At 46.0% G+C, this 24,702-nt stretch overlaps 1 protein-coding gene across 3 annotated transcripts in view; it reads left to right on the top strand.

The window, feature by feature from the left end:
* Window positions 1–24,398, top strand: part of PTGER2 (prostaglandin E receptor 2) — a 28,185-nt gene extending 3,787 nt beyond the window's left edge. The window contains exons 2-3 of one of the 3 annotated variants that reach the window (XR_014528950.1): window positions 20,103–23,039; window positions 23,387–24,398. Coding sequence is in view for 1 of the 3 variants with exons in the window: in XM_083515779.1 (XP_083371905.1) it covers window positions 20,103–20,351 (249 nt within the window). In the remaining 2 variants the exon portion in view is untranslated. Of the gene's footprint in view, window positions 1–20,102 lie in introns of all 3 variants that reach the window. The other 2 variants (XR_014528951.1, XM_083515779.1) reach the window with 2 other exon arrangements.
* Window positions 24,399–24,702: the final 304 nt, after the last annotated feature.

Below are 24,702 nucleotides of genomic sequence, written 5' to 3'. Positions count from 1 at the left end.
GTGTACCGACCTCCCCGCTGCACCAAGGATTCCCTGTCCGAGCTGCTTCAGGTCGTGGCGGATGTTCTCCTGGAGACACCTAGTTTGGTTGTCCTAGGGGATTTTAACATCCACGCCGACACGACCTTACAAGGGGCCGCTCGGGACTTCGTGGAAAGCATGGCCTCCATGGGGCTGTCCCTGAATAAGTTGGGCCCAACTCATAGTCATGGACATGCCTTAGACCTGGTATTCACCTCTAGCGACGTGGGTGATCTGACACTAAGTAAAAATGAAACCAAAGAAGTGCCATGGTCAGATCACTTCCTGGTGCAACTGGACTTCTCCGCGACCCTTCCCCTCTGCAGGGAGGTGGGACCAATTCGGATGGTCCGCCCCCGCCACTTAATGGATCCAAATGGTTTCCAGAGAGTGGTAGGGGATGCTTTATCCCGTGTTGATGGCCTTTCAGCTGATTCCCTGGTGGCCCGCTGGAATGCGGAGTTAACCAGGGCTATCGACTGTCTGGCTCCGAAGCGCCCTCTCCGATTGCATGGAGCCCGGACAGCCCCGTGGTTTTCTTCGGAGCTGAGGGCGATGAAACAATCGCTGAGACGGCTAGAGCGTCGGTGGCAGAAAACTCACTCCGAATCTGACCGGACACAGGTTAGAGCTCAACGTCGAGCCAACCAAGTGGCGATAGCGACGGCGAAGAAGACTTTCTTCACCGCCTCTATTGCATCTGCAGAAAATAGTAGCAGGAGACTCTTTCAGGTGGTCCGCAATTTAACGGAACCACCTTTACCATCGGGGCCTTGTAAAGACCCCAAGATCTCCTGCAACGATTTTGCAAAGTTTTTTGCAGATAAAATCACTCATATTCGGAAGGAGCTAGACACCACCGTGGGAGCAGGGCTGGGGCGGGAGAGTGCTAGAGCCCTGTCTGGTCAAGTTGCATGGAATCAATTTCAATCCGTTACCCCCGAGGATGTGGACAGGCTGCTTGGACGAGTGAAACCAACCACCTGTCTCCTTGATCCTTGCCCATCCTGGCTTATAAAAGCTAGCCGGGAAGGGCTGGGCGATGGGCTCTGCGGGGTGGTGAATGCTTCCCTCTGTGAGGGAACATTCCCAGATCCGCTGAAAGAGGCGGTCATTAAACCGCTTCTTAAAAAACCATCTTTAGACCCGGCCAGTATGGCCAACTATCGCCCAGTCTCAAATCTTCCATTCTTGGGCAAGGTGATTGAGCGTGTGGTTGCTGAACAACTCCAGGCACGCCTGGAGGATGCGGACCATTTGGATCCCTTCCAATCAGGGTTCAGGCCTCATCATGGGACTGAAACTGCCTTGGTCGCACTGGTTGATGATCTCCGGCGAGCTAGGGACAAAGGTGAGAGTTGTTTCCTAGTTCTGCTGGACCTCTCAGCGGCCTTTGATACAATCGACCATAACATCCTTCTGGACCGTCTAGAGGGGTTGGGAGCTGGGGGCACTGTTATACAGTGGTTTCGCTCCTTTCTCCTGGGCCGTGTTCAGAAAGTGGTGGTGGGGGATGAGTGTTCAGACCCTTGGGCCCTCACTTGTGGGGTGCCTCAGGGTTCCGTCCTCTCCCCCATGCTTTTTAACATCTATATGAAGCCGCTGGGAGAGATCATCAGGGGGTTTGGACTGGGTGTCCATCAATATGCAGATGATACCCAGCTCTACCTTTCTTTCAAATCAGAACCAGTGAAGGCGGTGAAGGTCCTGTGTGAGTGCCTGGAGGCGGTTGGAGGATGGATGGCGGCTAATGGATTGAGGTTGAATCCTGACAAGACAGAAGTACTGTTTTTGGGGGACAGGGGGCGGGCTGGTGTGGAGGACTCCCTGGTCCTGAATGGGGTAACTGTGCCCCTGAAGGACCAGGTGCGTAGCCTGGGAGTCATTTTGGACTCACAGCTGTCCATGGAGGCACAGGTCAATTCTGTATCCAGGGCAGCTGTCTACCAACTCCACCTGGTACGCAGGCTGAGACCCTACCTGCCCGCTGACTGTCTGGCCAGAGTGGTGCATGCTCTAGTTATCTCCCGCTTGGACTACTGCAATGCGCTCTACGTGGGGCTACCTTTGAAGGTGACTCGGAAACTACAACTAATCCAGAATGCGGCAGCTAGACTGGTGACTGGGGGCGGCCGCCGAGACCACATAACACCGGTCTTGAAAGACCTACATTGGCTCCCAGTACGTTTCCGAGCACAATTCAAAGTGTTGGTGTTGACCTTTAAAGCCCTAAACGGCTTCGGCCCAGTATACCTGAAGGAGCGTCTCCACCCCCATCGTTCTGCCCGGACACTGAGGTCCAGCGCCGAGGGCCTTCTGGCGGTTCCCTCATTGCGAGAAGCGAAGCTACAGGGAACCAGGCAGAGGGCCTTTTCGGTGGTGGCGCCCGCCCTGTGGAATGCCCTCCCATCGGATGTCAAGGTGATGGACAACTACCTGACATTCAGAAAACATCTTAAGGCGGCCCTATTCAGGGAAGCTTTTAATCTATGATATTTTAATGTTTTTTGTTTTCTGTGGAAGCCGCCCAGAGTGGCTGGGGAAACCCAGCCAGATGGGCGGGGTACAAATAATAAATTATTATTATTATTATTATTATTAAAGGCATGTTAAATGTGAGACATCAGTCAATTTCCTCCTGCGATTTATGCCAGTGTCTAACCACTCTTCCTCCCCCATAAATTTTTATTGATTTTCATACAGATTAACCAATTCCGTTCAGTTCCCGTACAACCTTCCCCTGGTGTTTTGACCTCCCACCTTACTTCCACGATGTTTCTGTTCAAATCCTTTATCTGCTGCCTTAAATATAGTAAGGTAAAGGTAAAGGGACCCCTGACCATTAGGTCCAGTCGTGGCCGACTCTGGGGTTGCGGCGCTCATCTCGCTTTATTGGCCGAGGGAGCTGGCGTACAGCTTCTGGGTCATGTGGCCAGCCTGACTAAGCCGCTTCTGGCGAACCAGAGCAGCGCACGGAAACACCATTTACCTTCCCACCGGAGCGGTACCTATTGATCTACTTGCACCTTGACGTGTTTTCAAACTGCTAGGTTGGCAGGAGCTGGGACCGAGCAACGGGAGCTCACCCCGTTGCGGTGATTTGAACCACCAACCTTCTGATCGGCAAGTCCTAGGCTCTGTGGTTTTAACCCACAGCACCACCCGCGTCTTAAATACAGTACTCCCCCCCCCCCAAAAAAAATCATATATCTTACATTACATCCTTTTGCTTGCCTTTCAAGTCTTGCCTGCAATTTCGTTTGACGAATGTTTTCTCAGATGATCCGAAAAGGGTCTCCACTCTTTGCCAGTTTCTTCTTCTTCTTCTAATCATTTTTGTTTGGTTTAACAATACGAAATTATAAGAATCCAAAGACATATCCATGTATTGAGATTACTCTGAATCTCTCGACTTCCCCATATCCCCTCCATGGAATCCTATTTTCAACATTTACAACTGCATATTCTTCCATACTCTAAATTTTATATCAATCCATATTATCCATAGTATTTATTACATTACAGGTGGAATTAAAATCCTGCTAATGTTTCCATTTGCTTATAGAGGTCTCCTAGATAACTTATTAAAAAATTCCCATTCTTTTAAAAAAGTTTTTGTTCTCTTGGTTCCGGAGTTTTCCAGTCAGCTTTGCCATTTCGGCATAGACCATCATCTTAGCTTCCCATTCCTCTCTGTTAGGGATTTTGTCTTTTTTCTGTCTCTGGGCTAGTAGCACCTGAGCAGTTATTGTTCCATTCATGAAAAGTCTTTTCTGCTCCTTTGGGATGTCAGTACCTGTAATTCCTAAAAAGAAAGCTTCTGGGGTTTTTAAACAAAGGTTATTTTACACATTTTCTTTTCATTTCATTATACAGTCATACCTCGGGTTACAGCTGCTTCAGGTTGTGTTTTTTTGGGTTGCGGACCACCGAAACCCAGAAGTACCAGAATGAGTTATAATAATAATAATAATTTATTATTTATACCCCGCCCATCTGGCTGGGTTTCCCCAGCCACTCTGGGCGGCTTCCAAAAGAATATTAAAATACTATAATACATCAAACATTAAAAACTTCCCTAAACAGGGCTGCCTTCAGATGTCTTCTAAAAGTCTGGTAGTTGTTGTTCTCTTTGACATCTGGTGGGAGGGCGTTCCACAGGGAGGGCGCCACTACCGAGAAGGCCCTCTGCCTGGTTCCCTGTAACTTGGCTTCTCGCAGTGAGGGAACCGCCAGAAGGCCCTCGGTGCTGGACCTCAGTGTCCGGGTAGAACAATGGAGGTGGAGACGCTCCTTCAGGTATACTGGACCGAGGCCATTTAGGGCTTTAAAGGTCAGCACCAACACTTTGAATTGTGCTCGGAAACGTACTGGGAGCCAATGTAGGTCTTTCAAGACCGGTGTTATATGGTCTCGGCGGCTGTTCCCAGTCACCAGTCTGGCTGCTGCATTCTGGATTAGTTGTAGTTTCCGGGTCACCTTCAAAGGTAGCCCCACGTAGAGCGCATTGCAGTAGTCCAAGCGGGAGATAACCAGAGCATGCACCACTCTGGCGAGACAGTCTGTGGGCAGATAGGGTCTCATCCTGCGTACCAGATGGAGCTGGTACACAGGTGCCCTGGACACGGATTTAACCTGTGCCTCCATGGACAGCTGTGAGTCCAGAATGACTCCCAGGCTGCGCACCTGGTCCTTCAGGGGCACAGTTACCCCATTCAGGACCAGGGAATCCCCCACACCTGCCTGCCTCCTGTCCCCCAGAAACAGTACTTCTGTCTTGTCAGGATTCAATCTCAATTACTTCCGAGTTTCGGCAGTCTCGCATGCGCAGTACCGCTAAATCGCGCTTTGCGCATGCGCAGAAGCGCCAAATCGCAATCTGCCCGTGTGCATACATGGGTTGCGAATGCTGCGGATTGCAAACGTGCATCCCGCACAGATCATGTTCGCAACCCGAGCATCCACTGTACAGTATATCATCTCCCAGAAAGCTTTTAATACCTTACAGGTCCATCACATATGATAAAAGGTACCTTCTTTTTCTTTACATTTCCAGCAGGTGTTTGTACTTGTCCTATTGACCTATTTGCTAGCTTAAAAGGTAAAGGACCCCTGACAGTTAAGTCCAGTCGCAGATGACTCTAGGGTTGCGGCGCTCATCTCGCTTTACTGGTGGAGGAAGCTGGCATTTGTCCGCAGACAGTTTTTCCGGATCATGTGGCCCGCATGATTGAGTCGCTTCTGGCGAAACCAGTCGTGTACCTTCCCGCTGGAGCGGTACCTATTTATCTACTTGCACTTTGACGTGCTTTCGAACTGCTAGGTTGGCAGGAGCTGGAACTGAGCAACGGGAGCTCACCCTGTTGCGGGGATTCGAACCGCCAACCTTCTGATCAGCAAGCCCAAGAGGCTCAGTGGTTTAGACCACAGCGCCACCTGTGTCCTAGGAGTCAAATATGACTGGTACATCATTTTCATATACAGTGGTAACTCGGGTTAAGAGATTAATTCGTTCTGGAGGTCCGTTCTTAACCTGAAACTGTTCTTAACCTGGGGTACCACTTTAGCTAATGGGGCCTCCTGCTGTCACCGTGCCGCCGGAGCACGATTTCTGTTCTCATCCTGAAGCAAAGTTCTTAACCCGAGGTACTATTTATGGGTTTGCGGAGTCTGTAACCCGAAGCGTCTGTAAGCCGAGGTACCGCTGTAGTTTTCTTTCAGCATACATACAACATGCCATAATTTTCAAGTCTGCTTTCCATAACCTTTCCCAATCTGCCAATTCTAGTCGTTGGAAAGCACAAGGGGGCTTGGGCAGAAGCGAAGATGAAACTAGATAGCACTGTGGTCCTGAAATGAGATGGGCTGGGTGAGCAATTTGAACCCCTGGTGTGTCAGTGGATGGGGGGGGGGAGGAATAGACTTAAGAACTCCTGCATTCATAGAGCAAACACGGTCACTGTAGTAGGATGGTAGGGCTGTCCATTGAGTGGTCCAATATTGTCAATTTTATTGGTTCATTCGTATTGTCAATAATGAAGAGGCTAAAGAACAGTGGATGGAAATTAAAACCTCATGCAGGAAGAGGAAAGGAAAACTTCCCTTGCGAATTTACAAATTGCTAAATGTTTTAATACGAATTGAAGTCAATCGTTGTAGCTGGGGTACAAGGGATTTTATCAAGAGTGGATTGTAATTGGATTGAGTAATAGATCGGAAGCAGGGTGAAAGGGAATCAACAGACCTTGAAGTACAGCACGCGGGGGGGGGGGGCATATAAATTTTTATAATTGGCTTTATGATTGATTTGTACTTGAATTTGTACTGCAATTTGGAATTAATATAATAAGGCTTATATTGGAGTTTTGTAATTGAAAATTAATAAAAATTATTTAACAAAAATTAAATAAAATGAAGAGGCTCAGGAGTGCACTCTACACAAATCCAGAGAGGAGTCCCTAAGGCGGTTGGATGACTCCTTGTACGCCTAGTTAACGGAGAAATCTGAGGGCTCCCTTGGACAAAAAACAAGGACACCAGCCAGGAATACCAGAGCGAAACAGCAGCCAGTAGGCTTGGTCTTTAATGAAGACTGTCGCGACAGGACTCCCACCTGCCACAAGGTGGAACAAGATGGAAGCCCCCAACAAAAGAGCCCCCAAACTTTTATTAGCTGCTGATCCCCATGTTACACCCCCCCCAACTACATCACTAATACATCATGGTTACATCATGAAAGGGGAGGTCTGGTGGCAGGAATCTGAGAATCCTGGACCCTGCCCCATGCTTCCCCTTGCCCTCCACCAAACACCCATCAAGTGGAACAAAAGAGATCTTTACATTTCCCTGTTTCCCAGCCAAGTGAATCACACCATTTTGTCTTCGTCTGGCTTTGTTATTTCTGGAATGGCTACCTGTCTGGCACTCAGGTATCAGGATGCCAGGGATTATCCCTCAGGCAGAGGGGCTGCTGAGTAGCTGAGCTCACATAGAATCATAGAATCATAGTTGGAAGAGACCACAAGGGCCATCGAGTCCAACCCCCATGTCTAGATGAATTTCTGAAGTTTTCCCAGTGAGCCAGTACATAGAGACATTTATCAGTGAATTCTTACATTTGGTATTGTGCAGCAAAGGCCCTTTGAATAGATAGGAAGAAACTGTGATGAAGTGTTTTGTGGGGACAAATCACAAAAGTCACAAAAGTGATTGTGATGATTTTGGTAGTGGGCTGCATATGCCTGATATCTGCTGGAGGGGCAACCCCCCCCCAACCTATACATAAATTCCTGCAACACCCCTATGCGTCCATTTCACAGAATATCAGGTGTGGAGCAGATAAAGACATGAAGAGGGCTGTGCCTTTGCCTGTGATATCTGTGATATCATGATGTCTGCTGGAGGGGTAACTCCCCCGCCAGCAACCTATATAAATTCCTGCAACAGCCTCCTTCCAGCAACTCCTGCAGCCAAACTGGTGCCAAACGTCTTCCTCTACTTTCCTTTGGACCCCGCCTGCAAGGCCGAGAGGGGGGTCTTGTCAGATGGGTAGTTCAGGACCTCCAGACCATCTGCCCAGGCTTGCGCCCCGAGGGGGTCCCTTTGGATCTGCTAACACAGAAGTTTGACTTCACCCCCGGAGGCTCACCCCCATTGTCTCTCGAGACGGATGGATGACAACAATAACACAAAACATTGCCCGGTATTCCAGGGATGGTTAGGTGGATACAATCTGTAATGTTCAATCCACCTTCGGGACTCTTTCCAGCCTCTCGCGGCATAAAAAGGGGAAACTCTTAAAACGTGCAATAGAATGCAAAACATTTACCATATTTTTTGCTCCATAACACTCACTTTTTTCCTCCTAGAAAGTAAGGGGAAATGTCTGTGCATGTTATGGAGCGAATGCCTATGGGTGGCGGGGGGGATTTGCTGCAGTCGTGAGCAGAGGATCCATGGTTCCCCTTCCTTCCCTCCTCCGTGGCTCACTTTGAAACAGCAAAGCGGGAGAAGAGCCGCTGAGTGGGGAAAAGACAGGGACAGAGAGCCTGCTTGCTTTAAAGGAGCAAAGCGGGAGAGGAGCCGCTTATACGAGTCCTGTCCGGTTGGTTCCTCCCCTTATACCCCTCTTCTTCATTATTAGCAGCATCCTTCTCCACCCACCCCACATGTGCTCCTTGTCCCTTGAGTGCTTTTCCTTCCCTCCCCACTTAAAACGTGGTTACAAAGCACGGATCCACATGGATCCTCAGGATTTTTGCACTGGGTCACCCCAAATTCACCATCAGATCACATAGCATGTCCATGGCTACAGCTTGCAGCAAAAAAATCACGCATCCACTGTTGCCTGGGGCCGCAGTGGTGCAAAAACATGGTTACAAAGCATGGATCCACATGGATCCTCAGGATTTTTGCATTGGGCTACCCCAAACTCACCGTCAGATCACATGTCTGTGGCCACAGCATGAACCACAAAAATCATACATCCACTGTTTCGTTTAGAATATTTTTTTTCTAGTTTTCCTCCTCTAAAAACTATGTGCGTGTTATGGTCGGGTGCGTGTTATAGAGCGAAAAATACGGTAAATGGCTTTCTGTTTATATGCGTTAGTTTTTACAGCATGAGATGAGCAAGCCAACTGTGTAAACAAGGCTGAAATCCCAGGGAGCTGCTAGCAACAGAGGCAGCCCAGCAGCCAGCTCAAATTAGCCAGAGGGCGGCTTTTTACAAAATGAAAATACCACACATGGAAAAGCCAGAAGCAAATGCTGAGTCAATATATATGACGAGGAGAAACTTTGGGCTGGTTCACACTTCCTCCGCTTGCCCTGTGCGCAGGTCTGTGTGGTTTTCCACTTGCCATTCTTCCTTCCCAGGGAAAACCTGATATTCGGCTCTAAATCAGAGCAAACGTCAACCGGGAGAAAACCAGAATTGCCGTTTGCACTTGGACAAGAGGAAGCAGGGATAAACCGTTCCTTTCCATTGCTAGTATGGATCACCATACTTTGCTGTGGTGTCCATCGCATCACAGCCCTTGTCTCAAACCAATCCTCCTCTTTCTCACTGACCTTAAACCCTTTCATTCTATGTATCTTCACAGTTAGGTATTCTAAAATTATAATATGATTCAGTTTTTTCCTCCATTGGTTCACCCCTAGCTCTTCTGCATTTTCCCAGTTACTCGCTGTAACCTGCCTGGCTGCAATTATCATCCATTTTACCCATTTACATTACCCATTTACCCTTTTGTTTTTAACTCTGTGCTACTCAGGCTAGTAAGAACCATTCATTTAGATATTTCTCTCTCTCTCTTTCTATCCTTACAGTCTCATCCCAAAGTTTATTATAACAGGATATTGACATTCGGCTGTTGGCCCCCAGTATTTAGCTCTGGGTCTCAACAGCCTTGAAACATCTTCTCCACTTCATTTGCCCCCCCCCCCCCGGCTGAGTCATAACTGGAGAAGGTACAGCTGGCAGATCTGCAATGGGCCGGGTCAGAAAGCGGAAGCCGCAGTTGTGTGTTCTTTCCTCCTGGACTGCCTGGGGCTTTCTCAGCTGGTATTTAGCACAGCGATAAGTCACCGTCCTGAGTCTGCGTGTGAGAATTCCCGCTTTCCCAGTGGGAACTTCTCCTCCCCTAAATCTGCTTTGTGGGGCTCCCACTACACTCGGAAGCAGATTTTGGGGGAGGGTGCAAGGCGAAGGGAGAGAGATGAGCGGAAGTCTCATTACGAAAGCAGAAATCCTATGACAGTTGTTTGGTGCTGCCTGGGATTCCAGTAATTTAGTTCATGTGTGTCCCCATTACTTTCGGGGGAGGAATATAAAATATTGAAAGGAGGGTGAAATAGACTCGGAGTCGAGTGTGGATTTCATGCTCTCTATTCAGCTCATAGTAGTGAGGCATGAAAGTTCCCCCAAAATAGCTGCTTTATATACATTATTTACACAATGGGTCGCACCTGATTGGCTAATTCTGGGATTCTCCTGTAGGCTAATCAGGTTGCGGATTCACTTCCACCTGGAGCTGGATTGGGTGGCTCCTGCGGACCAATCATACTGCTGCATTGTTCTAGGAGCAATCAGACTGCTGCATTCTGGACCCCATTGTTCTAGGACCAATCAGACTACAGTGGTGCCCCGCAAGACGAAATTAATTCGTACCGCAATTTTTGTTGTTCAGCGAATTTTTCGTCTTGCGAAGCACGAAATCCCATAGGAATGCATTGAAAATCAATTAATGCGTTCCTATGGTCAAAAAAAGTCCAAACAAAGCCAAATTTGGTACAACAACAGTTTATTAACTGCTCTTTAAAGTCACACATACTGTAAAGAGCAGTTCAAAAATTTAAGGGAAAATAAATTAACTTTATAAACAAAACATGTCTTTGTTTTTAGTCAAAGAAAAAAAAGTCGCGAGACGTTTTCGTCTTGCGAAGCAAGCCCATAGGGGAAATTCGTCTTGCGAGGCAAATCGCGAACGGAAAAACCTTTCGTCTAGCGAGTTTTTTGTCTTGCGAGGCATTCGTCTTGCGGGGCACCACTGTACTGCTTTTTGGATCCTATTCAACTCAGCACATAACAGAGGGCTAATAATAGATCACCAGTGTTGAAGCAATGATTCTTCAACATCAACTTCGTTGGACTGGTCATGTTTTGTGGATGCCTGATGATCGTCTTCCAAAGCAACTACTCTATTCCAAACTTTGTGACAAGTGAGTGCTGCAGGTCACTTTTGGAACCTCACAAAGATCATGTACCAAGTAGCATGATTACTTTGCGAGGAGATCTGAATTCAGTGGTGAAGCATCTGTTCTGCTTGTAGAAACAGATCTTGGGTTCTGTCCCTGATATACCCCATGACAGGTGAATATGTCCATTTCCACTGTCGGAAACAGTACAGTGGTACCTCGGATTAAGAACTTAATTCGTTCTGGAGGTTCATTCTTAACCTGAAAGGGTTCTTAACCTGAGGTACCACTTTAGCTAATGGGGCCTCCCGCCACCATGCAATTTCTGTCCTCATCCTGAAGCAAAGTTCTTAACTCAAGGTACTATTTCTGGGTTAGCGGAGTGTGTAACCTGAAGCGTCTGTAACCCGAGGTAACACTGTACTCTATTCCGAACTTAATAATGGAAAGCGTCATGCTGGTGGTCAACAAAAGAGGTTTAAAGACTTTCTCAAGGCAAAACTAAAAAAAATGTAGTATAAACACTAACAATTGGGAAACACTGGCCTGTGAGCGCTCCAGTTGGAGAACAGCCTTTACCAAAGGTGTCATGGGCTTTGAAGACACTCGAACTCAGGACACAAGGGAGAAACGTGCTAAGAGGAAGGCACAGGGAGAAGCTGGGAGGGAGGAGGCGCAGCCGGCGATGCCATGTGAAGGAGAGGGAGGGAGAGGGAAAGAATGCGTGCGTGCTGGCAGTTCCCAGACCATCCGTGGGCTGCAGCCAGAAGGCAATTGGGCCTGATCCAGCCCGTGGACCTTAGTTTGCTGACCCATACTCTAACCACACTGACTCTGCCCTACAACAGGTTCTTCCAAACCATGGTGGCAGAGAGGGCTATCAAAGGCTACTAGCCATGATGGCTGCCGTTGGAGCCCAAACTCCCATCAGCTCCAGCCAGCACTGGGCAATGTTCAGGGATACAACAGTCTGGAAGGACACAGTTTTCCCATCCCTGTTTTGAATGGTGAATAAACTGAGGCATGGATACATGAGGAGTTTTGCAGGTCTTATTGCTTCCAGGGCTCCCTGAATGCCACGATTCTGCAGAGGGGAGGGGAGGGTGCCATAATGAATGGAGCTTCCTGCAAATCTCAGAATTATTTCTGTGAATTCTCAGAAGGAGGGGGGGGGTATTGTTTTGTTATTTGGGTTTAATTACTTTCTTGTGTATTGTATTTTATTCTGTGAGCCGCCCTTTTAATGACGGGCGGTATATAAATTTATTAATAAAAACAATAAGTAAAATAAAATTATAAAACCAAAATTAAATTTCTTTTTACGTATATGATTTTAAAATTAAATTTTCTGTTACACAATTTAAAATACTCATTTTAACATCCTTAAAATATCAATGACTTCCCTTCTTTTCCTTCCATGGTCCATTTTGCGTATCATAGATTCCTGCATATTTTACAAAAACTAAACCATTCCATATTCCACAAATGCATCCATCAAACCTTATTTACACTGTTGAATTTATCTTAACGCTGCCAACGTTTTCAGGTGTACACAATTCCCCCCTCCATATATTCAATAAACATTTTCCAATCTTCTTTAAACATACGTTCTTCTTGTTCTGTTATTCTATATGTTAAGTCTGCGACTTGTGCATATTCTGTCATCTTAAATCACGATTCTTCTTTGGTTGGGACCTTGCTCATTTTCCATTTGGGGGCGAACGAAACACGGGCCACAGTAATAGCATACATAAATAACCTTTTTTGACACCTGGGAATTTCATTCTGGTTTTTTTTTTAATAAAATATTTATTAAAGATTTTAAACAACATAACACCATACACATACGCAGTCCAAGAACAATAAGGAACACCATCACCAAAATGAAAAGATACACACACACACACACACACACAAAAAAGATCATATAAAAGACATACAACATAATTAGGTTTCATAAACCATATTTCCATAGCCTTCCTTTCAGACTCCCTCACATCTCCCTTTCCTGTGTTCCCGTTTAAAAAATCATGTTCAGCAGTACTTCATCCTCTCTTTAAATTTGTTTTAATTTGTACCCTTCAACTATTATGTCTCCAATTTAACCCTTTGTTATCAAATATTTAAATATTTAAACTTGACATAATATTATTCAAATTTCATTTTTGTTCTTGTAATTCAGATATTTTCATACTCCTTTCCACTATGTTACTAATGCCATGTTGTCTTTATATCCTGCATCATTCTAACATTCATACAGTTTACAATACTTTTGCAGATAGTCCTCTGGGAATTTCATTCTGAATTATCCCCAATAGAAAGGACTCTGGTTGTTGTTTTTTGGAAAAGTGAATTTTAAACATCCCCCCCCCCAATTCATTACAGATTATTTAGATACAAAAGTAAGTTTTTTCTGGCTGACGCTGCCTGACACTTCACAAGCCAGTAAGAATTCTGGTGTTTAGGTGGGGGCGGGAGGGCGGTAGTGTTGCTCAGAGTCTTGCATAACTCCTTCCTTTCCCAAGAAATAGCAAAATAAGACAAATGATGCATAGCACTTAAGTCCAGCTGGACCAGGCCAAACTCCCATCTGGTATAGCATGCAGTTCTCATGGTGGCCAGTCAGCTGCCCCATGAGAAACTTGCAAGCAGGGTCTGAGCAAAAGAGCGCATCTTCCCAGCTTGTGACTCCTAGCAGCTGGAGCATGCTGCAAAATGAGATCAGTGGCACATCTTTGTCTGTTTTTGTTTAGTTGTTTAGTCGTGTCCGCCTCTTCGTGACCCCCTGGACCAGAGCACGCCAGGCCCTCCTGTCTTCCATTGCCTCCCGTAGTTTGGTCAAACTCATGCTGGTAGCTTCCAGGACACTGTCCAACCATCTCGTCCTCTGTCGTCCCCTTCTCCTTGTGCCCTCCATCTTTCCCAACATCAGGGTCTTTTCCAGGGAGTCTTCTCTTCTCATGAGGTGGTCAAAGTCTTGGAGCCTCAGCTTCAGGATCTGTCCTTCCAGGGAACACTCAGGGCTGATTTCCTTCAGAATGGAGAGGTTTGATCGTCTTGCAGTCCATGGGACTCTCCAGAGTCTCCCCCAGCACCAGAATTCAAAAGCATCCATTCTTCGGCAATCAGCCTTCTTTATGGTCCAGCTCTCACTTCCATACATCACTACTGGGAAAACCATAGCTTTAACTATACGGATCTTTGTCTAGTGTGCATCATTTTGAAGGTGGCTGTGCAAGACACTTCCCTGGGAGTAAGCTCTACTGAATATCGCCTTACCCCATCCATGCATGCTCATTCCGCTGCTTCGATCTGCAGAAAAGGCACTCTCACAGGGACCTGTTAGGCACTCAACCTTTTGGCATGGCCCATTTTTTTTTAAATACAATTTTTTATTGAGATTTCCCAGTAAAATTGCAGCCACGAAAGGTACAAAACAAAGGAGGAAAACGGAAGAAGGAAAGAAAGGGGCTATAGAGATAAAGGGAGGAAAGAGAGAGCGAGAAAGAAAGCAGAAGGAAAGAAACATGAGCAAAAATAATAATAATAATGCAAAAGGGGAACTTCCAATTTTCCGTCTGCTGTTTACATAAAAGAAGAAACTATTTAAACTAGTCACCAGCACTACACTTTGTGACAAGTGAGTGCTGCAGGTCATTTTGGAACCTCACAAAGATCATGTACCACGTAGCATGATTGCTTTGTGGGATGATCTGAATTCAGTGATGAAGCATCTGTTCTGTCCCCGATAAACCCCACGAAAGGTAAATATGTCCATTTCCACTATCGGAAACAGTACAGTGGTACCTCGGGTTAAGAACTTAATTCGTTCTATAGGTCCATTCTGAACCTGAAACTGTTCTTAACCTGAGGTACCACTTTAGCTAATGGAGCCTCCCGCTGCCGCTGGAGCACGATTTCTGTTCTCATCCTGAAGCAAAGTTCTTAACCCGAGGTACTATTTCTGGGTTAGTGGAGTCTGTAACCTGAAGCGTCTGTAACCCGAGGTACCACTGTACTCTATTCTGAACTTAAAAATGGAAAGCGCCATGCTGGTGGTCAACAAAAGAGGTTTAAAGACTGTCTCAAGGCAAATCTTAAAAAATGTAGTATAAACACCGACAACTGGGAAACACTGGCCTGTGAGCGCTCCAGTTGGAGAACAGCCTTTACCAAAGGTGTCATGGACTTTGAAGATGCTCAAACTCAGGACGAAGGGGAGAAACGTGCTAAGAGGAAGGCACACTTGGCAAATCCACACCGTGATTAACTCCTGCTGGGAACCAATGTCCCCACTGTGGAAGGACGTGTGGGTCCAGAATTGGCCTCCACAGTCACTTACAGACTCATTGTTAATGGAAGACAGTCTTACTCAGCTATGAGGGATCACCAAAGAGAGAGAAAAGGCTTACTGGGAAATGATATATAATGAATTGAAAAGGATGTCTAAAATAACGCTTGTAAAAAACCCAAAAAAACCTCCAGAAGCTTTTCTTTTGAGAATTATAGGGACAGAACTATCTAAATAGTATAGACATTTATTTATGTATGCTACTACAGCGGCAAGAATGCTACTTGCCCCAAAATGGAAAGAAGCAGAAGTCCCAGTAGAGGAAAAATGGATACAAAAATTTATGGAATATGCAGAAATGGCGGAAGAATAAGAAATCAAGATAACAAACTTTTTTATATATAAAAGAATGGAAATGGTTTATTGAATATTTACAGATAAATTGTAAGCAGTTAAGAACATTGGCAGGGTTATTGTTATAGCCTGCGGTTTTATACGAGTATATATTTAAAACAGATGAAAAATAATAATAATAATTATTATTATTATTATTATTATTATTATTATTATTATTATTATTTATACCCCGCCCATCTGGCTGGGCTTCCCCAGCCACTCTGGGCGGCTTCCAAAAGAATATTAAAATACTATAATACATCAAACATTAAAAGCTTCCCGAAACAGGGCTGCCTTCAGATGTCTTCTAAAAGCCTGGTAGTTGTTGTTCTCTTTGACATCTGGTGGGAGGGCGTTCCACAGGGTGGGCGCCACCACCGAGAAGGCCCTCTGCCTGGTTCCCTGTAACTTGGCTTCTCGCAGTGAGGGAACTGCCAGAAGGCCCTCGGCGCTAGACCTCAGTGTCCGGGTAGAACGATGGGGGTGAAGACGCTCCTTCAGATATACTGGACCAAGGCCGTTTAGGGTTTTAAAGGTCAGCAGCAACACTTTGAATTGTGCTCGGAAACGTACACAATTAAATTAAATGAGCAAATTAAGTTAATTTGGATGTGCAGAAGTTATGAAAAATACATTTAAGGAACTGCAGAAAGGGGGGAAAGGAAGTCAAGTTTTGAAATGTTAAAATGATTGTCAGGTTAGTGGAAATTTATAAACCTGAAAAGCAAAAATAAATTTATTTTAAAAAAGAAGTGGGACGGAGCAGCGAAGGGAGACTCAGAGGCTGAAAAGGGAGGCTGGCGTAGGCCTGGAGGCAAAACCACAGCCACAAATTCACCCTGGACTGTGAGCCAGACCCTCAACAATTTCCTGTGTTCTGCTCCAGCCTTATAAAGAACCTTCTTGCTGCTGCAGTGCAGTTAAGTCCACACAGTCAGAGCATCCTTTGAAGCGTTTCCTGTGTTAGGGGGGCTGACGTAATTCTCTGCAGCCTTTTCCACCCGTAAAATGCTTGAGGTTCAAAAGCAGATCCCAACATGCCTCCTCCGTTTAACGAATATTCCTGGGCATGCTATTGTCCTTTTCCGCTGCCCTGTGAAGTTTTGACATCAGGGCTTCACTGTACTCTTTACAGCAGCTGCTGAAAACATTTTTGTTCAGACAAGCCTAGCCAGGCATGAGAACATAAGAGCCCGCTGGATCAGGCCAAGGGCCCATTCTAGTTATCATAGTGTCTGGCTTTTTGCGACTGAATTCTGGTGCTGGAGGAAACACTTGAGAGTCCCATGGACTGCAAGAAGAACAAACCTCTCCATTCTTAAGGAAATCAGCCCTGAGTGCTCACTGGAAGGACAGATCCTGAAGCTTAGGCTCTGATACTTTGGCCACCTCATGAGAAGAGAAGACTCCCTGGAAAAGACCCTGATGTTGGGAAAGATGGAGGGCACATGGAGAAGGGGACGACAGAGGATGAGATGGTTGGATAGTGTTCTCGAAGCTACCAGCATGAGTTTGACCAAACTGCGGGAGGCAGTGGAAGACAGGAGGGCCTGGCATGCTCTGGTCCATGGGGTCACGAAGAGGTGGACACCACTAAACAACTAAACATTCACAAGCATTGCTGTCTCCAAAAGTGGAAACAGGACATTGCTGTCATGGCTAGCAACCACTGTGCTGGGCCTGGGGATAACCCGTGCAACGCTGTCCAGGGCTGGTCCAGAATCCAAAGGTTCTGCTAGGAGTCAGTCCGACAGGGCCAAGGCAGGACACTAGGCAGAAAATCAGGCAAGGACAGGTACAGGATCTCAGGCAGGATCTGGCATACAGCAATGTTGCTCCCGCAACCTGTGGCAGAGTCCGACAGCCTTTTATCTTTGTTGGGGTAGCAGCTGGTCCTCATCTCCCGGAGACTCATCCCCCTGTTTCAGCCGAAGGTGAGCTCTCCTCCTGTGAATACTCAGGTCTCTCCTTCTCTCAGACCTTAGTCTCTTGAGCTAGGGAGACGTCGGTGGGTTACTAGACCCAGAGGCCGCCTCAGCCTTCCCTAACCCAACTGGTAGTGGAGCAGCTGTAAGTGATGGCCCAGCTGGAGGCAAGGAGGTAATCCCCACATCTGGAGCCAGGGCAGGATCAGGCCCCTGACTCGGCCCAGCTGGTGCTTGTTGTAGGGGAGCCTGTGCAGACTGGGACTCTTCAGGATCAGGCCCCAGACTTGGTTCAGGTGATGCCTGCGGCAAAGGATCCAGTGAGGACTGAGTCTCCTCTGGTTCCGAGCCCGAGTCCCAGGCCATCACAGCCACTGACCATCACTGCCTCCTGCAGAAGTGACTTCCATAATTTGACATTCCATGGAGAACGTTGATATATATGTTTCAACGTCGTGGACCAGTTGGACGCAGAGGAATGGTAGAACGGACCAGTTGGGGAACCTCCAACGGAAGGTGTTATGTACTGAAGTTCTCACCCTGGGCCAGCAGGGGGATACTGTAGATAGTTATGCAAATGAAGGATTGAAAGTGACGTTCAGTGATTGGATAGTTTTAGAAAGTTGCAACAGTTACATTGTTCTGGAGCTCTATATATGCAGGCTGACTGAGCTCTTCAGTTCTGTTCCAGCTTACAAATAAAGAGCTGCTTGGGAAGAATTGCTGTGTCGTCTGATATGTTCACCCGGGTAACAGGACTTGGTGAGCTGGGAGAGTCTGTGGCAGAGAGAAGTCTAGAATTGGAGGCAGAAGCTGAAACAGGCGAGAGGGACAAGGGAGGTCAAGAGGCAGAGATGGGTGGGATTTTACAACTGCAGCCAGAGAGGCTGGAAGACAAAGAAAGAGAGATCTCTCTAGAACAGGCATGGCCAAACCTGGCCCTCCAGTTGTTTTGGGACTACAACTCCCATCATCCCTAGCTAACAGGACCAGTGGTCAGGGATGATGGGAATTGTAGTCCCAAAACATCTGGAGGGCCAAGTTTGGCCATGCCTGCTCTAGAATGGCACCGAGACAAAAAGACACAAGGCATGATGGAGACCAGGAATAACCAAAGTGGACATACTATTTGGCAAAGACGCAAAGGAATAATTGGTTAAAATAAATACCTCACACAGGAAGAAGAAAGGAGAACTTCACTAGCGGACACATAAATGATTAAATGTGCTAATATAAATTGAAATTAAAACATTGTAGCTGTGTTATAAGGGATTGTTATTAAGATTCGATCGTAATTAAAGGGAATTATTAAACCTTGAAGGCTAGCACGCGGGGAGGCCACCTAAATTTTATAATTGGCTATTTGATTGACTTGTATTCAAATTGGTATCGTAATTTGGTATTGATATAGTAAGGCTTATATTGGGTTTTTGCAATTGAAAACGAATAAAAATTATTTATAAAATAAATAAAAATCTTTATTTTTTCCTTTCTTCTCCTGTGAAGAGGCTGCATCTTAATGTTTTAACGTTGTATTTTAATCTTGTTTTTTAAGTTGTATTTTAATCAGCTTGTTTTTATTATTGGTTGTTAGCCGCCCTTAGCTCTGTCTTGACTGGGGAAGGCGGGGTATAAATAAAAATTATTATTATTAGTAGTAGTAGTAGTATAAAAAAGAGACAGGCAGAGATGAGTTAGGCTGGTGAAGAGTCACAGGTGTCTTCCCCTCCTTCTGTGACAAACTTTCCCCTTGTCTCCTGGGGCCAGAAGAGGCATGAAGAGTGAGGAGCAAAGGCCGGAATGCAGGCACAGTCTCCAATTTCTGGGAGGGAATCCTGAAGAGGAGACGACTTAGGCAGCTGTGGGGAGGTGGACACCTTCAGTCTCAGCAACTGCTTCATGGGGGCAAGACCTACTGGGACGGAGTTGCTGTGCTCATTAGGCCTGACACTCTGCCAGGTCCTGGCAGATCGTATTTTTGCCAATCAAGAGTTAACTCCGATGTGCATGGTGTGATTTACTGCTAGCTTGCTTCTGACATTCAATCTGTTTTCAGTTTATTGCTGGGGTTTTGTTCCTCCTGAATATTTTAAGGACTTGTTTTTTACTGACGATGTCATTGTTTTGTTCTCCTTGTAAACCACTCTGAGGGAGTTGCTGTTTTTACCAATCACATGGCGTATAAATTCTATAAAATAAAACCCATAACATTTTAAGCCTCGTGTACTATACAATTGCTAAACTGCTATTGCTGTTTAGTCGTTTAGTCGTGTCCGACTCTTTGTGACCCCATGGACCAGAACACGCCAGGCACTCCTGTCTTCCACTGCCTCCTGCAGTTTGGTCAAACTCATGCTGGTAGCTTCGAGAACACTGTCCAACCATCTCGTCCTCTGTCGTCCCCTTCTCCTTGTGCCCTCCATCTTTCCCAACATCAGGGTCTTTTCCAGGGTGTCTTCTCTTCTCATGAGGTGGCCAAAGTAACAGAGCCTAAGCTTCAGGATCTGTCCTTCCAGTGAGCACTCAGGCCTGATTTCCTTCAGAATGGAGAGGTTGGATCTTCTTGCAGTCCATGGGACTCTCAAGAGTCTCCTCCAGCACCAGAATTCAAAAGCATCAATTCTTCAGCAATCAGCCTTCTTTATGGTCCAGCTCTCACTTCCATACATCACTACTGGGAAAACCATAGCTTTTACTATATGGACCTTTGTTGGAAAGGTGATGTCTCTGCTTTTGCTAAACAGTGTGTTGTTATTCTTGTTTCTTTCCAGGTCCGTGCCTTTATGAACCATTTTGACCCAGGTGTGGATTACAAGGAAGACCTTCAGGCAATGCGGTTCCTGTCCTTCAACTCCATCATTGACCCCTGGGTGTTTGCCATCCTCCGGCCCCCCATCCTGAGGGTGATACGCTCTGTCCTCTGCTGCCGGGTGCCCTTAAAACCACGAACTACAGACAGGCAGAGGCCTCCTTTTGCCAAACCAAAGCCCGTCGAACAGGCTGGCATTTGCAGGCAGTGAACGGTCTCCTGCTTTTGGAGAAGAAGAAGTTTGAAAGTCCATCTCTGGACAGTTCCTCAGGGTAATTCCAGGAGAATGGCTAGAATTCTCCATTCCCATGTTGGCATGCCTGCTGGACATAAAAGTATGCGCTGTCCTGCATTTCCCTAGGGCAATTGTCTGAAATGACTCCATCCTAGATCTGTAGAGTTTGAAGGGACTTTTAGGAATCCTAGTCTAGTCCAATGTTCTGCCATGGGGGAATCACAGCTAAAGACTTCCTGACATAGGTAGGTAGCCGTGCTGGTCTGCCGTAGTTGAAGCAAAATTTTAAAAATGGACATAAATCTGACATCAGGAACCACAAGACAGAGAAACCCGTAGGAGAAGACTTCAATCTCCCAGGACATTCTATACAAGATCTCAAAGTAGCTGTCATATTATAAAAGAATTTCAGAAATAGACTGGGAAGAGAAGTTGCTGAATTGCAAGTTATTACCAAACTTAAAACCATGGAGAGACCTGGTCTGAATAGAGATGTTGGATTCTTATCTCATTATACATGATAAAGCTATTTTTGGCCATCTCATCCCTTGATTTTTCCTGTAAGACCAACTGCAGTCTTTAACAGTCGTCAAGTGGTTTACCACACCTATCAGCCAATCACCCATTCCCACCACCCTTCTGAGTAATACCCCTCCCCACCCTCTCACTATATATAAAGGTCTGGTGACTTCTGTTTCAGTGTATCTGAAGAAGTGTGCGTGCACACGAAATCTCATACCAATTACAAACTTAGTTGGTCTCTAAGGGGCTACTGGAAGGAATTTTTTTATCTTGTTTCGACTTCCTGACAGATGGCCATCCATCCTAACTGTTCACCAGGAAATCCTCAGGTGGCAACATTGGAGACTGTTCAGATTGGAGACAACATCAGATCATTGGTCCATCTTGCTGATTATTGTCTTTCCTTCCTGGAATTTTCTCTTCCGGATTTCAGGCAGGGGTCTTTTCCATCTTCACCTGGGGATGCCTAGGATTGAATTTGGGGGATTTTGCATGCTATGATGCTTAGATGGGTCAACCTTATGTTGCATTGAGACAGAGGGGGAATTATCTCCCCGAGGAACCATTATTTGTTTGCAAAACACTCTGTAACCAAACGTGTCATCTTTGCACGTTTCTTCTCTCGGAAGAAGGCCGGGGCCAATGCAAAGAACATGATGCACACTTTATCAATGGATATTTATCTTCGAAACCCACTATGTTTTCTTCCTCCTGTTTCCTTTGACTTCAGATGCTATATGTCAGTAAAACTGTATTTGGTCGTTGGTCAATGTGGTAAGATCCGTATTAGCTTGCGTTATCTTATATGAACCATTAGCATTGTTGTCTACGCACTGAAATCAACATCTTCAAATCCAGAAGGAAGATGCTCTTACCTGAAGCAGGTAGAGGCATAATTTACTAGTGCAAACTGTGCACAAAATGGCCAGTAAGTGTGGAAAGCAGAGAGGAGGCAGAATGTGGAGACGTTAGCTTCTGAGAGGTTGGGTGTTTTAATTGAATTGAAATTGGAACTGGAATACTTTATTGTCACTTGTACAACTTGTATACAGTGAGGCTACACGAGCACCCCCCACTCAGCTCTCTTAGTCTTAATTCCCCTCGTTTACTGACGCACAGACACCAAACCCAAAAGTCAGTTGCCCTGTTGTTATCTTTTCATTTAGCAGCCTAACAGCCCACGGATAGAAGCTGTTCTTTACCCTGTTGGTACGACTAATCATGCTTCTATATCTTCTGCCCAAGGGCAGGAGATCAAGAAAGTGCTGACCAGGGTGTGAACCATCCCTGAGAATTTTCCTCACTCTCCTGAGGCAACGTTCTTCCGCGATGTCATCCAGCAGATTCACGGGACAGCCCATAATACCTTGTTTTGTATTCAGCACGCTCTATAGGCACTTCCTATCAGTTGATGTCAAACCAGCGTACCACACCGTGATGCAGTAGGAAAGGACTCTTTCTATTGTGAACCCGTAGAAGGAGATCATCAGGTGTTGATTGACATCGTTCTTCCACAATACTTTGAGGAGATGGAGTTGGGCTTTCTCAAACACCTGGGTTGTATTGATCTTCCAAGTAAGGTCTTCACTGAGATAAACAACTAGGAATTTAAAGGAAGAGACTCTCTCCACACTGCCCTCCCCGATGTACAGCGAAGCTAGTTCTCCTCCCTTCCTCCGAAAGTCCAACACCATCTCCTTTGTCTTGCTGATATTAAGGTGCAAGTTGTTCCCTAGGCACCATGTAGATATTAATATTAATAATTAATATTAATAGCATAAGAACAACAATAGCTCTGCCATCTGGTCCAGTATATGCTCCTCACAGTGGCCACCCAAATACCTGTGGGGCACTCAAAAACAGGATCCAACCTCAGGAGCCCTTTCTTCTCCTGCGGTTTCCAGCAGCAGAGATCCAGAAGCACTTCCTCTGACCGTGGAGGCAGGGCATCGCTAGCGGCTACTGATAGCCCTCTCCTCCAAGAATTTTATTTATTATTACTATTATTTATTAAATTTGTATGCCGCCCTCCGTCCCCAGATCTCAGGGCAGTTCACGGCATAAAACTACAAGATAAAAACACACACACACAAAACCACACATTCAGCCTCATTGGATGTCCCTAAGTTCCAGTGTACGCAGGTGGCGCTGTGGGTTAAACCACTGAGCCTAGGACTTGCCGATCAGAAGGTTGGTGGTTCGAATCCCCGCAACGGGGTGAGCTCCCGTTGCTCGGTCCCTGCTCCTGCCAACCTAGCAGTTCAAAAGCACCTCAAAGTGGAAGTAGATAAATAGGTACCACTCTGGCGGGAAGGTAAATGGCATTTCCGTGCACTGCTCTGGTTTGCCAGAAGCGGCTTAGTCATGCTGGCCACATGACCCAGCTAATAAAGCAAGATGAGCGGCGCAACCCCAGAGTCGGTCACGACTGGACCTAATGGTCAGGGTCCCTTTACCTTTACCAAGTTCCAGTGTAATGAGAGAGAGAGAGAGAGAAGGGAAGTTTTCTCGGTCTAATTTCTCCTTGCCATGCATCATTTTGTAAACTTAAATCCTGTCTCCTGTCTCTCACCTTTCCGCTCAGTTGAGAGTCCCGGTTGCTGCAACCTTTCTTCATAAGGGGGTTTCTGTTTATTAGCCTTGATAGCAAATGGAGCCTTCCATGTACATAGGCAGTTTATCTTTGAATACCAGATGGTGGAGACAAACAGCATAGGTGTTCGTAGGGCTTACGATGCTAAGCCAAGGAAGTTCGCAGCAGCCCCATCTTACCCTGGTTAGCAGTCAACACTAAACCATAGCCTGTTCAACCATGGTTTATTAAACCATGGCTTAGTACAGGTATGGGGAACCTTTAGCTTTACAGATCGTGCTGAACTACAACTCCCATCAGCCCCAGCAAGCCAGGGGTGATGGGAGTTGTCGTTCTGGAAGACCAAAGCTTCCTCAAACCTGGTTTAGTGGTTTAATAAACTTTACCAATGGTGTTATCCGCCCAGCGACTTAACTATGGTTTGTTTATTGCCAACAAACTCTGCTCTGAAGCCGTGGTTTGTTGTTGTCTCTCGTCTGTCAGACAACTTGTTTTAGCTTGCTGCTTATTAAACAAACTGTGGTTTAAGCAAACCATGGTTTAGTGTTACGTGTAAATCAGGACATTATTCAGGAGGGGCACCCAACAGGCTGCTGAAATCACAGAATTATAGAGATGGAAGGGACACACAGGGCCATCTAGTCTAACCCCTGGCAACGCTAATGCTGTGAGGGGATGGGAACCTTTCAATTCATTAAACTCCTTGCCAATCAAAGCTGTTGTTTTAACATGACGCTGCATAACCTGTATTGCTGTAACACCACTCCGGGGACTTTTAACGGCAAAGGGGAGTGTAAGAAACCTTATAAATGAAATAAATGCGAAAGGATGCCATGGTTTGTTCCTTTTGGGATTCTGTTTCAGAAATATTTAAGTAAGAGGTGCAAAATAAAACTTGGTTTCCTCTTGGGTCTTTTGTGTTTTTTGCTCTTCCTCGTGTTTCCTCCGCATTTCTCTGCTGCTCCCCGTGGCTTTTCGGAAGATAAAAATAGTGCTGAGATCTGCCCTCCCAGTTTCTAAAAAGTTCTCTTCCTCTGAGCAAGGGGCCGCCTCACTCGCATTATAACTTGAGAATTCATTTGGGGGTCTTGAGTTTACTCGAAGAAAGATATTTTTCCCCTGGGCGAATTAGGAGGGTGAGGCATAAGGAATAAACTGTTATATAAAAGCAGCCTGGTGTTTTTCAACAAGGAAAGTAATCCTGCTAGGATT

Source organism: Podarcis liolepis, assembly GCF_965112155.1.
Source record: "Podarcis liolepis genome assembly, chromosome: 1".
NCBI classification, from domain to species: Eukaryota; Metazoa; Chordata; class Lepidosauria; order Squamata; family Lacertidae; genus Podarcis; species Podarcis liolepis.
Note: the sequence above shows the minus strand (reverse complement) of the source record. Positions and strands in the feature narration are given on the sequence as shown.